At 37.5% G+C, this 15340-nt stretch overlaps 1 protein-coding gene across 1 annotated transcript in view; it reads right to left on the reverse strand.

Moving 5' to 3' along the window:
- Nucleotides 1–6975: 6975 nt before the first annotated feature.
- snx19a (sorting nexin 19a) overlaps nt 6976–15340 on the reverse strand; it is a 43355-nt gene continuing 34990 nt past the window's right edge. The window contains exon 11 of the mRNA XM_067491915.1: nt 6976–14723. Within this exon, the coding sequence (XP_067348016.1) occupies nt 14702–14723 (22 nt within the window). The 3' untranslated portion in view covers nt 6976–14701. The remainder of the gene's footprint in view (nt 14724–15340) is intronic.

Genomic DNA, 15340 nt, shown 5'->3' on the forward strand with positions numbered 1-15340 from the left:
CTTATTTGGGAAAATAAGTTTTTGCAGCTACCAACTATTGGGTGGTTTGGTGGTCATGAACCTCAGGCATTATTTATGGGCCTGTCATTTGATGGCCTTGAGATCAAAGATAAAATAGACACAAGTTGGAAAGATATTGAGAAATCAGCATCTATGAAAATCCATCTGTCCACAGTAGTAATCAATGACAATAAATCAGCCTTAGGAACATGGTCCAAAACAACTTGAATGGTATAGAGATTGTTCCTATAGCTGGCATTTGGTCTGGTCTGGTCTGGTCTGAGCTGTCAAACCAAGTCAATTATTGTGCATTTTAAGGCGTTTACCAGTTGACTCTAAATACCAAAAATATTTCCAGAATATTATAAACAAAAAATACATATTTTCAAACAGTTACAGTAATAAGTATTGCTATTAAATGACCTAGATTAGATAGACAGATTAAAATAAGAAGCTTCCTTTTGAAAAACCAAAATTGGAACATCCAATGGAAATCAGATTACCAGGATTTTAAGATGGCCAGGGCACAAACAGAAACACTCCCATATTAAACACACATGGGAAAATGAGTCAGAAATGAAGGAAAAATGAGTCAGCTTTTTCCAGAACCAGCACTAGACTAACAGACAAATGCTGAACAGGTCTGCAAAAGTGGACAGACATTTCTCAGACATATACTGATCTAAGACAGATATGGAAAAAAGGAAGAGATAAGGAACCTCACTCCCACAACAGGAGTCAGTCAAAGGAATATGCTCAGTTGCAAAGAAGAACCATTAATGATGTTCACCAGAAAAACACTGATTACAGCTTGGTGGACACAACTCTTAACATTAACAAGTAGACTGACGCTGTGCTTGAATGTAGTTGCATGTATTTCTGTTTTGTTCAACTCGTGGTTTTCATTCACTGCTGGAAGAACTAAGCGAAAATCGAGGCAATTTTCTAAGTAGCTAGATTAGCCAGCAGTGCATCATTGCAACAATTTCAAGGAAACAACTCTTATCTCCAAGTTCTTTTAATCCCATTTTATGCTTCCCAACCAAGGGAAGGCTTAGCCCTAATTAGTGAAACTACTATAAATTGAAGAGCTAAGAGTTTCTGGGGGTAATTAGAGTGCAGAGCCTAGTGACAAATTCTCTATGTGGCGTCTTCTGTCTGATTAGCAGCAGAGTTTTGTTTTTGCAGCTATTGCTGAGTCAAATGGACTGCACACCACAGACCATTTTAAAGATATCCACTCTCAAAGAAGTGCTTTGTATGCAGTCCTTGTGATTCTGAATGGGTACATGGAGAGGTCCAATGAGTAGCCTCATTAATGCGCATCTTCGAGGAGGTCTGCTGACTGCAGCTAGAACAGAATCTGTCTGCAAACAATGATAGATCCACAGCTGACATCTACTCATGGAAAAATATTCTAATGATTCAGCTCAATGTGGCTGAGTCAAACTCCATGCCACATTTTTGACACATTCAGTTTTACTCAGTGGTTGTGGCTTTATTAGCCACCAAATATTATAAACAAGTCAAGGGCAGAACACAATAGCATTTAGTCATGTGTTGCCCTTGTGAACTAAGTATCTACTGGAAAGCAAATTCAACTTATGGGAAATCTGATTGTTAACTCAGTATGAAGATTGACAAAGTCAGGATTCCAGTGGATATGTGAAAGGGGCTCTAGAAGGAACCCGGTTCAAATCCCCAGCCAGCTGCAGCCTTTCCATGTGTGGTTTGCATGTTTTCCATCTCCTTGCATGGGTCTCTCTATGTACACCAGTTTTGTCCCATAGTTCAAATACATGCATGTCAGGGTAATTTGTGACTTTAAATTGCCAAAATTGCGTGAATGTGAATGTGAATGGTTGTCTGTGTTTGTATGTCCCTCTGTGTTGGCCCTGAGATAGACTGGAGACCTGTCCAGGGTGTACCTCGTCTCTCGCCCTATGACAGCTGGGATAGGCTTCAGCCCCCCATGTGCCTGAACGGAATAAATGTTACAGATAAAAGATGGATGGATGGAAGAATAGAATTTAATGTTATTTGTCTTAGAAACTAAATTTTCTAATATAAACAAATTATATTTTATTTTATAAATGTTAAGTCTTTGAAGTTTTGGTGAAACTTACTGTACTGATTTCAGATTTTTGTTGCAGTAGAAGAGTTGTTATGGGAACATCAAAGTGTTGCATGGTTTGCAATATTTTGGTGCATTTGTGATGCATTGTAAGCTGATCTCATTGTAAGTCAAATCTACTCAATCTTTGGGTAAAATGAAAATTAATCTTTCAGTATGAAGTTGTTAATATTCAGACATAAAGTGATATGAAAAATACATGTGTAGAGAAGAATAATAAATCATTAAATAATTGAAATTTACCTAAATCAGGAGATTTTTGACATCCCAGAATGAAGACATAGATTAAGTAGAGACATGTGTGTGTTTATGAGAGAGGATATGGTAAGTACCTAAAAGTGGGGGGCTTGTTTCAGAGGTCTGACATTTAGTCTTCATGCTATAATTTGGATCACAAAGGCAGACCCAGGCAAATGAAAAATATGGCATCAATTATGGAGCTGTGATCAAAGTCACAGAGTGTATACAGAACACTGAAAGAGCAGGACACAAGCTGGCTGCTTTGCCTTCTCATAATGTTACTCTTGAATATTTTGGGTGGTCTGCCTGCTTTGGATCTTTTGTTTAACCTGAACTCAAGCAAGTTGGAATAACATGTGATATGACTAGAATAGTCCATTGGCAGCTGGTCAGAAAATAACCAAGTGTTTTTACAAATGAATAAAATCTGTAATTCATTCAAGAATGAAATAAAGCTAAGGAAAAAAGAAAATCACATTTACATACTATATTCAGGTTTCAATTGCAATATTATAGAGTAAACTCCATCCCCTTCTGGAACTCTGTTGTGGGTTTCTGTTTTTTTTTTTTATTTAAACAGGGAAAAGAAAATATGTATTTTAGAGAAAAAAGTGTAAAGAGTTAAAAAACAAAAGTTTTTCCTACATTGTGAGTTTTTACAAATGTGTTTTCCTGGTGGAGACAATTGATTAAACTCACTTTTTCAACCCTTTCGGCTTGTCTCTTCAGGGGTCACCACAGCAGAACATGTTCAACAAAGAGATTTGTCATGAGACTGATTGACTGGGGCAACTGTGGCGCAGGAAGGTAATCAGGAACCAATCCCTCCAGTTGCTGGCTCGATCCCCGGCAGCTCCCCCATTGGTGTGTGTGATTGTTAGTGCAAATGGGTGAATAAGAAGCAGTGTGAAGTGCTTTGAATGCTAATAGGTAGGGGGCTACATAAGTGCAGACCATTTACCATTGACATTAAATTACAGATCATATTTTTACTTTATTGGCTTGTCTTCAAGAGCTTCCTATAAAATACAAAATAGAACTGAAAACTTTCCTTCTTACATACAAAGCCCTTAATGGTCATAATTCATTATATCCTGAAGACCTCATAGTCCCATATTATCCTAAAAGACTACTTTGCTGCAGGCTTACTTGTGGCTCCTAGAATTTCCAAAAACAAAATGGGAGACAGAGCCTTTAGCTCTCAAGCTCCTCTCATTTGGAACCAGTTGCCAGTTTAGATTCAGAGCCTCTCTATTTCAAGACTAGACTAAAACTGTCCTTTTAGATAAAGCTTAATGTTAGAGCTGACTCCACTCTCATTTTGCTGCTATAGATTTAGACTGCTGGGAGAGGTGTTAACGGAAGAGGTATCTTTCATCAAAGAGGTAATTTCCGTTAAAGGGAGTTTTTCTTTTCCACTGTTGCCTTTGTGCTTGCTTGAGGGGGATTTATTGGATTAAAATAGACTTCAAGCACAACAGAAAACATGGCCTCATGAAAGTTGCCCAAACTCTTGCCCCAAGTCCCTAATTCCTAAATGAACAGTTGAGAGCGCTAATTATACATCATGATTTATGAACAAGAGTAATCAAGGACAGGATCCCACTAATCCAAACCTGCTGTGTGCAGAGCACTGTAAAACAGGACTGGAAAATGCCTCAGATCTGTTCATAAGACTCAGAAAATGTAAGTGGGTGCAGATGCAGAATCAAGTTGTGTTTAGTGAGGTAACAGAAAGAAAGAGATGCATTCTTGATTTAAATGAATACATTTCCAAAAATGTTCTCAAGAGGAACACTGTGACCACCAAACGTTTAGGTCAGTATGATCAGATCACGCTGACATGCAGATGGGAAAGTGGACCCTGTGAAAAATAGGAAAATATATAAGAAGCAAAGAGGGAACCTTCCAGAAGAACAGTGTGAAATAACAGCAGAGCTTACACTTCTTTTGGCTTCTAAATGTCAGCATGTGAACTCATATCAGAAAAGCAGTGCAAAGTGAAGTCATTAATCGTGGTAAAAAAAAAAGCAAATGTCTCTGCAGGTTTCTCTCATGTTTTGCCAAAGTGTATGGTGAGCGTCATCATGTTTCCAATTTCATTATTCATTTAGTTTTATGCTTTTGATCCAGTTCCAGTCACATCAAATATCAAATAAATAAATAAAGATCTTAAACTATTTTCATGCAGCCTACCACACCAAGCAGTCGCTAAAGAGCTAAGATATGAAAGTGTCCTGAAAAAAAGTTATTTTTCAGTTGCAAATGTGCACTGACTTCTAGGAGTCAGAGTTCAAAACAGACACCAGTCTTGACAGATTATTATCATGTGCATCCCTGTTTTTTGATGCATCACTCCAATAATAGACTAATCAGTCTGATTTCTCAAATCCAACATCACATTACATCTCTCCAGGTAGAAAACTTAAAGAACAACATGGGTTATGTATTAGATAATGAAGGATATTGTGGGAGAAGAGGGCCAACAACTGCATCATGGCTGAGAGCCAAAAAGGCTTAGGGCAGATTACAAACAACCTTGAAAAACCGCTGTCCCAGGACAAATCCTCAGAGAGACTGTGATCTAGTGATAAAATGAGAAGAGACACGCAATTTCCTTTCTGAAACTAAAAATTAAGTTTATATTCAGTCATGCCCCTCTCGTCTCCTACTCTACATGTTCAGACCTTTAACTGGGCTTCTTCCTTTTTAAAAAAAGTTCCTCATTGTTCTTCCTGCTCATCCCGTGAGCACCCACCGCCACCCCAGCTCTACCCCAGCTCCATCTACACTGGAGGAGGCCCAGATAGAGCATGCCACCAGGACTTTGTTCAACCGCAGTCACACTATCTTTAGAGTCTGAATCGCTGCCAAGGGAAAGCACCTGAGGTTGTCATTAGTTTGTAGATATTTGGAAACCATAGCATTGGACACCCTGAGCAATGGCAGTGGATGCACAGTTAAGGGTTACCAACGTTGTAATAAATAATCCTTAAGGACGAATATATGTACAAACATTTCTAGTAGTCCACAAATGTGGATCTCATGGTGCATTACAGGAAAAGCCAAGGGTTCACTAAAGTCATTCAGATTAATCATCAAGGTGGTGGCAAAACACAATTAGAAATAAACTGTCTAACATTGATGAAGTTCAGTCAGATCTGAACTTCACATCTGAGACTAGCAAAGGATTAGCAAACTAAAACACAGTGATCATGAAGTTAGAATTCCTCAGCCATGACAGTTTTAGAGTTTGAACGATAAAGTAAATGTTTCCACTAGAGTTATTGAACCGGTCCAGGCACTAAATACAAAATGAATTTCTCCTTTGAGGATTCAGTACATTTATAATTAATGAAAAACAAAATAGCATTAAACAGCACATGGTAATGATATCCCATCTTCTATTTCCCCTGCTGCATAACTCATAACAATTTAATAAGTGTCCAGTAGTCACAGGGGCCGTGTTCTCCCTTTTAGGAAGAGCTTATGGGCTATGAAAGTAATCATGGTAAATAAACCAAGGATTGATACATAAATCGTCAATGACCCAGAGCTCAATAAGCAGGATGTTAGCAATATGTAAAACTATGATAGGCTAATAATATAAACATATGAACTGTATGTATTGATTAGATTAATAATTTTTCAGCATTGTAAGAATTAAAAACAGGGGCATTCCTGCAAAAACAGAAAACACATGCAAATAGACAAAACTAAAGCAAATTAAAAAAAGCAACTTCATAAATTTGACATCAGAGGGGTAGCAGTAAAAACACAATTAAAATTGTTACCAGGAGAAACTAAAATATATCTACGAATCTAAATGTCCATCAGCTTTTAGTGGCCCCTGGAGAAATTGCTATGACAGTTGTCTACAATATTTCCGGGGGACAATAACAAGTGACGGATGTCACTGAGGGAGATGACTCTCCCTCAATGGGTTGGGAAATGAGCTGGGTAACACGTATGTTTCAGATTTTTTTCATTGCTGTCAACATCTGTGCTTCTTGCAGTGCATTTCTCAATGTGGTTGTGTTGTGGCTTTTTGCAGTGCATTTCTACATTTAAAAATAAACATGTTGCACCTTTATCAAAGATACAAACTGTAGTAGTCGTAATCTTTGCATTTTGGTATTATGTTTGAAGCTACAAAAAACTGTGCTTGTGAAGTGGCCTACAAACAAGGATAATAAATCAGAACCGCACATTTTCACAAGATGGTCCCAAGATGAGGTTGTACTGCACAGTCATTACAGATATTAAAAAAAATTACACCAGTTGAACACAAGCCCAAATACTGACTTTTATCAACTTGTGGCTCAAAGGGCTGAAATGAGTAGAGGTTTCACGCCCAAATGCTTCACTAAACAGAGCATAATGCCATGCATATCCTTCATGTTTTATAAACACACAATCCAAAGTACGATTAGAGGACCTGAAATTTAATGAGAAAGGAAGAATAAATGTACAAGATGTACTGTACTTTGCACTGAATCTGGTAAAAGAGCTGCAGTACATCTTATAGAATACTAATAATCAATGAAAAAATAACGAAATAACAAATAATATACTAAAAACACATTGCCTGCTTTCATTTATAACAGGATAAAATATGAAAAATTAACTAATGCATTAACTAATGCACGCAGACTCCATGCATTTTTTTTAATTGAATGGCTGCTGCTTTTGTGTTTCCTTGTTGCTCAAATACAACCATCATCTTACCAATAATAGAAACCTGGAAGAGAAACTCATTTTGGTAAATTCTTTACCCTGTCACTGTATTGTTTAGTGTAGGGGTGGCTATAGCTCGGTTGGTAAGGCAGTCTTCCAAGGACCACAGGAAGTGGTTTGATCCCCGGTCCAGGCTATATGTCAAAGTGTCTCTGCGCAAGACACTGAACCCCCAACTGCCCGTTCCCCAGCTGTGCAGTGGTGGTCTAAGCCCGGTAGAAATTGGGGAGGGTTGTGTCAGGAAGGGCATCTGGTGTAAAAACTGTGCCAAATCAACATGCGGACAATGATCAATGACATGCGTGGCAATGCTGAACTCACAGGATAAGCCGAAAGGACAAAAAACAAAAACACAAAAATGAGTTTAGTGTGTTAGCATGCATAAAAATTAAGGAATTGCTAAGGATATTATGATTCCTTCTCCAGGGATCCTAAAAGTTATGTTACTGTGAATGTTAATGTCCAAAAGTAGTTGTTGGGACAATTTAGTATGGACCATGTGGCCGGACCCACAATACATTCAATTGTATTTTAGAATGTGTACTTTTTTGATATACACAGACAGGCAACTATTGACTTTCACATTCACACCTACAGGTGATTTAGAGTCACCAACTAACCTAGCATGTCTTTGGACAATGGGAGGAAACCATAGTACCTGGAGGAAGCCCATACATGCAAACTTCATACAAAAGACACAGCCAGCGGTGGACCTTCTAGCTGTGAGGAGGCAGGGCTAACCACTCCACCATCGTGACATCTATACTAAATTAAATTTCTTCAAAATAAACAGCAGTTACAAAGTAAAATTTTTCTTCTTTCATTTATAACAACAATATAAATTGCTTCCTTTTATTTATTTTTTCACCTACGCAGTAATTTTGTTGTGGTCAACATTTGGTATTGCCTAGTGCTACATACTTGAAATACCACTGGAAATGAAAAACCATTTCATTTTTTTTTTTTATCCTACAGAGAATATAACTCAATTATTCGGTCATCAAATAGGCACATAGACCAGTGTCTTATACTGCCTAGCACAAGATACGCTCCACCAAACAAAACTGTTGGTACAGTAGTTTTTGTTCTCAGTAAAAATACTGGAAAGATTTCCTGGTTATGTGCTCCCACAAATTTGTGGTGACTCACTTGAGAAAGCATTCACATTCCTGCAAAAAAATTTAACTGGGTGAAATGTACAAATCCCACTAGATAGATACAGTATGTAGCATTGCTTTAGCTTCTTTTTAAATTTAAATAAATGGATTATGATTATTTATGGACATTTTTGGTGATGCTGTTGTTCAGATATGTCTAGGCTCAGCAATGTAACAAAATTACACATGACAGTGACTTTATTCTACTTTAGCAAAGCAACTGCTCAAGAACATAGTTCTTCTGTAATATATTCATGGTTAGTTCAAAGCTACATTAACCTTAACTGTACTCATGCAAAAGAAACAGACAATCAAGACAAACCCTATGATCCAAGTACAACTAAGTTGTATTCTTCTGCCTGTACAGCTCAAAAAATATTGATGCAGATGACACAGAACAGAGCTCAGTTTTCACTGGATAAAATGTAGATAACACTCCATGAGAAAGTTAACAGGGATTTTACGGACAGACTTTTATCTCCTTCATCCAAAGACAGCTCCAAGGTGATATGGTGTAATGCTGTCAGAGTCTTATAGTGAAATGCTCTTGGAAGCAAAGTTCAACCATATGTTCTGTTTTACATCAAAAAATCTCATGACTCATGGCTCTCTTAACATTTGTCTTTCATGAAAGCAAGGAGTAAGAACATGCTCCAAAATTGGATGCATTAGTCTCACAGGAAAGCATGATTTCTCTTTATTATTCCATATTATGTGGGGTGGCTATTAATGAAAAGATTACAGAGTTAAATATATGTCACTCCTACCTTATCTGAGCTCTCAGCAGTAAAATAAAAAAATCAATTATCAACAGGGAATAAAACATTTGAGCCAAATGCACACAGGAACCGTTAATAATGTGTTGAGAACTGATCTTTGTTATTAATGTTATCTAGTGTTTGAATGTTGGTGGGACCTTCTTGGCCACATTAAATATGATTTTGGCCACACCATGGTTTGGAGCTTTGCCTGGGCCGGCGGGACTCCCTGAGTGCTTTTAAAGCATTTCTGGATGATGAATTTCCCGTGAGAGTTAGGTCTAGTGGTCAGAAAACCAGAGTTCCTATGATAGATGATAGAGGTTCATGGTTTAGCTGAGAACCTGGAAACAGTCCCTGGAGTTAAGGTCATGACATACTGGGCTTAGAAACTGTTTTGGGGAATTGCTTTACTTAAAGCTTTCGAATTCCAAAAAAACAACATTCCAGCGACATGGTCTGGCTTGCCACAAAGACCACCGTGCTCCTTGTAAACCCAGGTGTACAAGGTATGTATTGTATCAAAAACATGTTTCATTGTTTGGAAGCTTGGCATTGTCTAGTGTCATATAATATACAAATGAAATTTTTGTATATGTGTGCGCAGAAACATTTATCATTCATCATACCATCATATGTTTTTAAGTTCGAATGCAACTGAAAATGTGAGTTTCTGTTAGCATTTTTCAGTTGTTTTAAGATGTAGGATGGGATCAGATTAATGGCATGTAAAACAGATACTTAATTTACTCATTTATTTTGATATTTGTCATGGCTCACGGATTTTATGACCAATTGCCTATCCAAAGAAATCAAACACTGCCTGAATGATTTCTGTTTTCAGTGTATTTATCACAGACATGATTCACTTCCAGTGAAAACAATCTGTTTTGTTTCCTCTCAAAACAAGTCAACCTACTCAGTATAGAAGATTATATATGTTTTTGAAAGGTAGTCTGGGGTGAAGAGTTCAAATACCAGCCTGATACTATCAACAGGAGTGAAACTTATCACTCCTTGTTGTATCACCTCGCATTATTATTTGTTGTTTTAATGCACACTTCTGGGTTAATTATTTCATAACACCCGCTGTTCATTAGTTTTTAAAGCACACATGATCTAATAAAGGTGGAACTGTTAGCAGCTGTTTTCCCTCGAATGCGCTTTACAATGCACGACAGAAGACAGAGACATTTGTTTAAGAAACGACTTGGCAGCTGTGCACAGGATGCACCAATCACAGGGTCAGCAGTTCGATCCCCTGTCCCTCCTGCCCATATGTCATAATGTCCCTTGGCAAGACTGTAAACCCTTAAGTTGCTCTCTGTGGGTCAGGCCATGTATGTGAATGGGTGAATGAGAAGCAAGATTGTAAAGCATTCTGCCCGGTAAAGTGCTAGAGTATAAAACAAGAACTATGTGAACAATATTACCTTTGTGCTTTTTAATTTAATAGTAATTACACAAATATGTGTATAATGTTGTCTTTTATTGCCCCTTCAACATGGGAAAATGGTCATAATTAGGTTGGCATATAAATAAAAGCAATGTTTTATTTATGTCAACATTCAATACTAAGCATTTCTATTAAATATAAATAGAAATTGCAACTTAATCTTGCTTCAAAAAGTGACAACTTGTGTTTAATTGCATCAGTAAAAGCAACTGACTATGGATTAGCAGTGAGCTGAACAGTAAATATTACTGAAGAATATTTAAATAATAAAACTACAGAATTTTCTCTTTGCGCCTCTTTGTTTTTGTTTCAAATCAGCCTTTGTGTAGGAAAAAATCATACTTTGATCTATGGCCTAACATGTAGGTTTCCATTTGTTTCATGAATACAAGATTCCCCAGTAAATAAATATCGAGTAGCACTGAGGCCTATCAGAATTGTCACATTAAACTTTGCTCTTTATAATTATTTGAATTGTGCTACTTTTGCAGATTCTCACAAACACACATGTGAAATGTGTCATAGAAAAGTATGACTGCCTTTGGGGCCTGCAGGCATTTTCTTGGATCTGGTTTTCATCAAACTCTTAGAGATAAATGTGGAGATGTGGAGCTCTGGGACACCTACTCACAGTGATCAATGATCAGTCTACTCCTCCTCTTTCTCCCCCTCAAAGCCTGCAGGAACGTAATTTTCTAAACACAAATTCCCCTTGAAATGGTCAGAGAAGTCAGTAATAAAAATACAGTGTGGAACTTAGTATCCCTGACAAGTAAACAATAGGATACTGAAAAGACAGCAGCCACTTAAAAAAATCAAAAAATCAAAGAAAAAAAAGGAAAACATTTTTTTATAATTTATATTAGATATTTTATCATATAGCCCAATACAAGAAATCACAAATTTGCCTCAAGGGGCTTTACAATTTAGACACCAAACAACTTCCCCTTCAGCCAGCCGCCACAGATGATAGTTGGCTGCCAAACGTGTCCATCAGTGAGAATCTTGAGTTAATGGAAAAATTATCTCAAGTCCTTAATGTGGCTGTGAGAGCAGGGAGGCTCTGATTAACTTGGAACCATCATTGACTTCCCTTAATACAGGTGTGGTTTGGATCTGGGCCAGTGCGACAGATAAAGGGATGATGTATGTGCAAAGCATTGCAAAGCAGTAAATCTGTGTCTTTGGTGACCTACAAACATAACACCTGTGTCTGATAAAGATAAAGAAAGTAAAAAGTTACATTATGAAGTTATATTTTCTATCGTTGTTTCACCCCCTGCACCCCTCTTTTGTATGGTAGTTAACAGATCAGCAGAAAAAAACATCTTTAAGTAGTCACCACTGTTGGGACAGATTGCATTCAACAGTCAGTTTGTGTGTTTGTTCACCAAAGTTGACCTCATGCAAAAATTATTATGCACATTTTGCTTCAGCTAGGGAATGGTTGCAGCAGTGGGGGTCTATTGAGATTGCTGGTATAAAATGTTGCTACACATACAGTAACAATTTATCTCAATAATCTGAGTCTGTGCAAAACACAGACTGGAACACAAAGATGTTGCCCTTCTGCAAAGCTGGCAAATTATTTGGCACAAGACAAGAGAAAGTTTAATAGTACAATGTAAGGATCAGATTTCTAAAACAAAGTAGTGTCAGTTGGTAGCTGAGATTTTCTTTGTGTAGTTAATAGTCAGCAGGGGTAGGCGGCGAGCAGACATTATTATGGAGAAGCCAACCAGGTGCAGCGAGGCGACTGAAAACCAACCAATTTAAATATTCAGTTTAAGATGAGAAAAGTCAAAAACAGATGACTGTTGAAATTACAGCAATTAGCAATGGCAGGACAGAGTTTACAATGTCATTAAGTTTCTTCTCAAAGATGACAGTATGAGAGAAGAGGAAATTGTTTAAATGGGGTAGAGAGGGTAAAAAATTATTTTGTGTGGTTAGAAAAAACCTGTTCCTGGCTGTTTTTATAGAGTTTCTTGCCACAGTCAAAGAACTGGGTCACTTGAAAAGTGAATCACTGACTGTGGTTGCTATGGGACCTCAAAATGAATTATCCGTTCAAACCCACAATAGCATAAAAACTGGATATTGTTCAAACTATTTTGTTTTGGCAGCTGTCTCGGTGCCTACAACAGGTAATTACCATCCTGGAGGAAATCCTGCTTTTACTGTCCTCCATTAGTCACTGATAGCTTGAGAAGTGGCAGAGATAAATGCACAGCCCTCACACGCCACTGGTATGTGATGCTGGGTGTGTTTGAATTTGTTCAGTGGTTTGCTGCATTATGAGAATCAAAGTTTCCCACATTGACATAATAGAATAGAAAGCCTGGTCTGTGTCCTACCTATAGCCACTGTACAGAAGATGTAGTGATAAAACTCTGAAGCTACAGAGATCTTAGCCTTTTTGCCCATTGTTTAGGTTCAGGCTCAGCACAGGTGAATAGTGTGCTGGGAGGTAAAAAATCTTTCTGCCCAGTACAGTAGGTGTATTTGCTATGAAAAGAATATGTATATGAACAGTATATGTATCAAAAAGTGGTTACGCCAGTATCACGATCAGTTCTACATAAAAGACATGTGTCCTTTATAAAAAAAAATCATTTTGCCTTAAATGATCTAAATTTAAGGCAAAATGGTAAATAGTGGAGACACACACAGTGTATTGCCCAGGGCTAAGAAAACCATCAAACATCTGGGCGACCAGCACCTCAGTCAGATGACTCTGAGCCACAATTATCATAAATTGTATACATTATTCTGCTTCTTATTATTGTTATTATCTACTATTATCTACAAAACTAGCCATTATATTGTATTACTTTTATTTACAGTTTTTGCTGCTTGAAGTGACATTATCTGTGTCAGGAGTGACCCCAGTCTGAGGACAACTCAAGCCTATTGTTTGTTCTGTGAACATTTAAATGTAAATTTAAAGTCTGAGTAGTTTGTATTCTTTGTGTGTGTGTGTGTGTTAGATTATTCTGTGCAGCATGTGTTGTTGTATGTGTATTTGTGCCAAGAACAACTGGGTCCAGAAGGCCCCAGTGATCCTCATGGTGCCCCCACCCCCAACAAACACACACCCACACACTTTCTCAGCTGTGAGCCGACAACACCCGGCCCATCACGCTGTGACTCATTCACCGACTATTCTATTTTCCACTTCCGTTGCTTTTTTCTTCCCATAACTGAAGCTATCCAATTGCAATGGCGTTCAAACAAGTAGTGTGTAACACAAATTTCGCACATCAGTATCAGTACACATCAATATTCACATTTAATTTGAAATCTGCATGAAGTTGTGAGAGAACACATGATCATTAAAAAGCTAAATCAGAAATACACATAGATTTTGTGTATTTTTGAATTTGTGTGTGCCCTCAGCAACAATGCAGGCGGGTTACCTCGGCCAAACTAAGATATCTGTTCTCTGTTCCCGACTGCAGTGTAGCACGCAATGTCTCCAGCCACCTGTGAAACTCATTAGCTTGCAGCAAATTGGTTCCACGTGTAGAGATGCACTCCCACAAATGGTGTCATACATAAAATAGAAATCTTGGCATGAAGTTTTGTAAAATGAAAGAAAAAAAAATACAGTGTGCTACAAATTGTCTGAGAAGCTTTGTTGGATGGCTGTTTTGGGCTTTCTGCTTTCTCTACAAAGATTTCCTGATGGAAAGCAGAAGACAGAGTAAAACATAATCAACAACATAAGCTGAACAGCCTTCAGCACGAAATTTCATTCAGTGGTTCAACACAGTAGCTAACTTTGAAAAAAAAATGCTTTAAGTTTAGTGTTTCTATTTATCTGCACATAGAGTATAGTATTTTGTACTTTATCTATAGCTGTTGTCCTGTAATGTTTCCCTGACAGAAACTTTCAGTTACCTCAATGAAGATGTTCTATAGACATTTCCTAAACTTTAAATTTTTTTTCCTGTGTGCGAGGTTTGCTCAGCTCAACATTGTTTGTTGTCTAACTTGGTGGCCACTTTACCCACGATGCAACATGGAGGCATACTGGTTAATGCAGTGTGCTGCTCAAACAATATCATGTTATAATGATAAAAAGTCATAACTGTTCATATTTAAAGAGTAATGACATTGAGCTAATGTAGCCTCAAGCTGTACCTTTGAGTGAAGATGAGGAGTGGGTGCAACAGTTGTCTGGTTTACTCTTTCTAACGAACACATCCAATCTTCATCACCTCGTCACATAGGTCCCTCTGGAAAAAAGACATTTAGTGAATGTTTGACAGGTAATCAGAGTGTTGTTTCTATGTGAAATTGAGACTACAGAAAACACTGACAGAGAAAAACTTACTCTTCAACTAATGAACATTTGGCAGATAACCACCTTCACAGATGATGATACTATAATCAACAATGTTGCTGGCAACTGTTGTTAATCAGGATGTGACACATCAGCATAGATTAAATATGTTCTTGTGGTTTGACACAAAATGATGTTCCAACAGCTGCAGAAAATTACTTCTTTTTCATCATAAAGTGAAGCAGTTATACAGTTTATATTCACACATATTTTAAGGAAAGGAAAAGGACAATGTGGACATTCCAGCAAATTTTAATGGCACTGTTATTCCATGTTTTGCTTGTTTATAAACTTTAGATTTTGTTCTGGTGCTGTGCTTCAAAGGTTTTAATCTGGACCACTGTACGGCCCGTGCAAAACGGAAAATTAGAACAGACTCAGTTTAGTAATTGGCTCTAAGGCTTTTATTTTGAACTACAATATATTATGTAACTCTACAAGTGAGGCCAATAACTTTAAAACATATGGAAACAACTGTTAGCATCAGGGGTGGTTTTTCTTAATGTAACC

This window comes from Channa argus, chromosome 22, assembly GCF_033026475.1.
Source record: "Channa argus isolate prfri chromosome 22, Channa argus male v1.0, whole genome shotgun sequence".
Classification (NCBI taxonomy): Eukaryota; Metazoa; Chordata; class Actinopteri; order Anabantiformes; family Channidae; genus Channa; species Channa argus.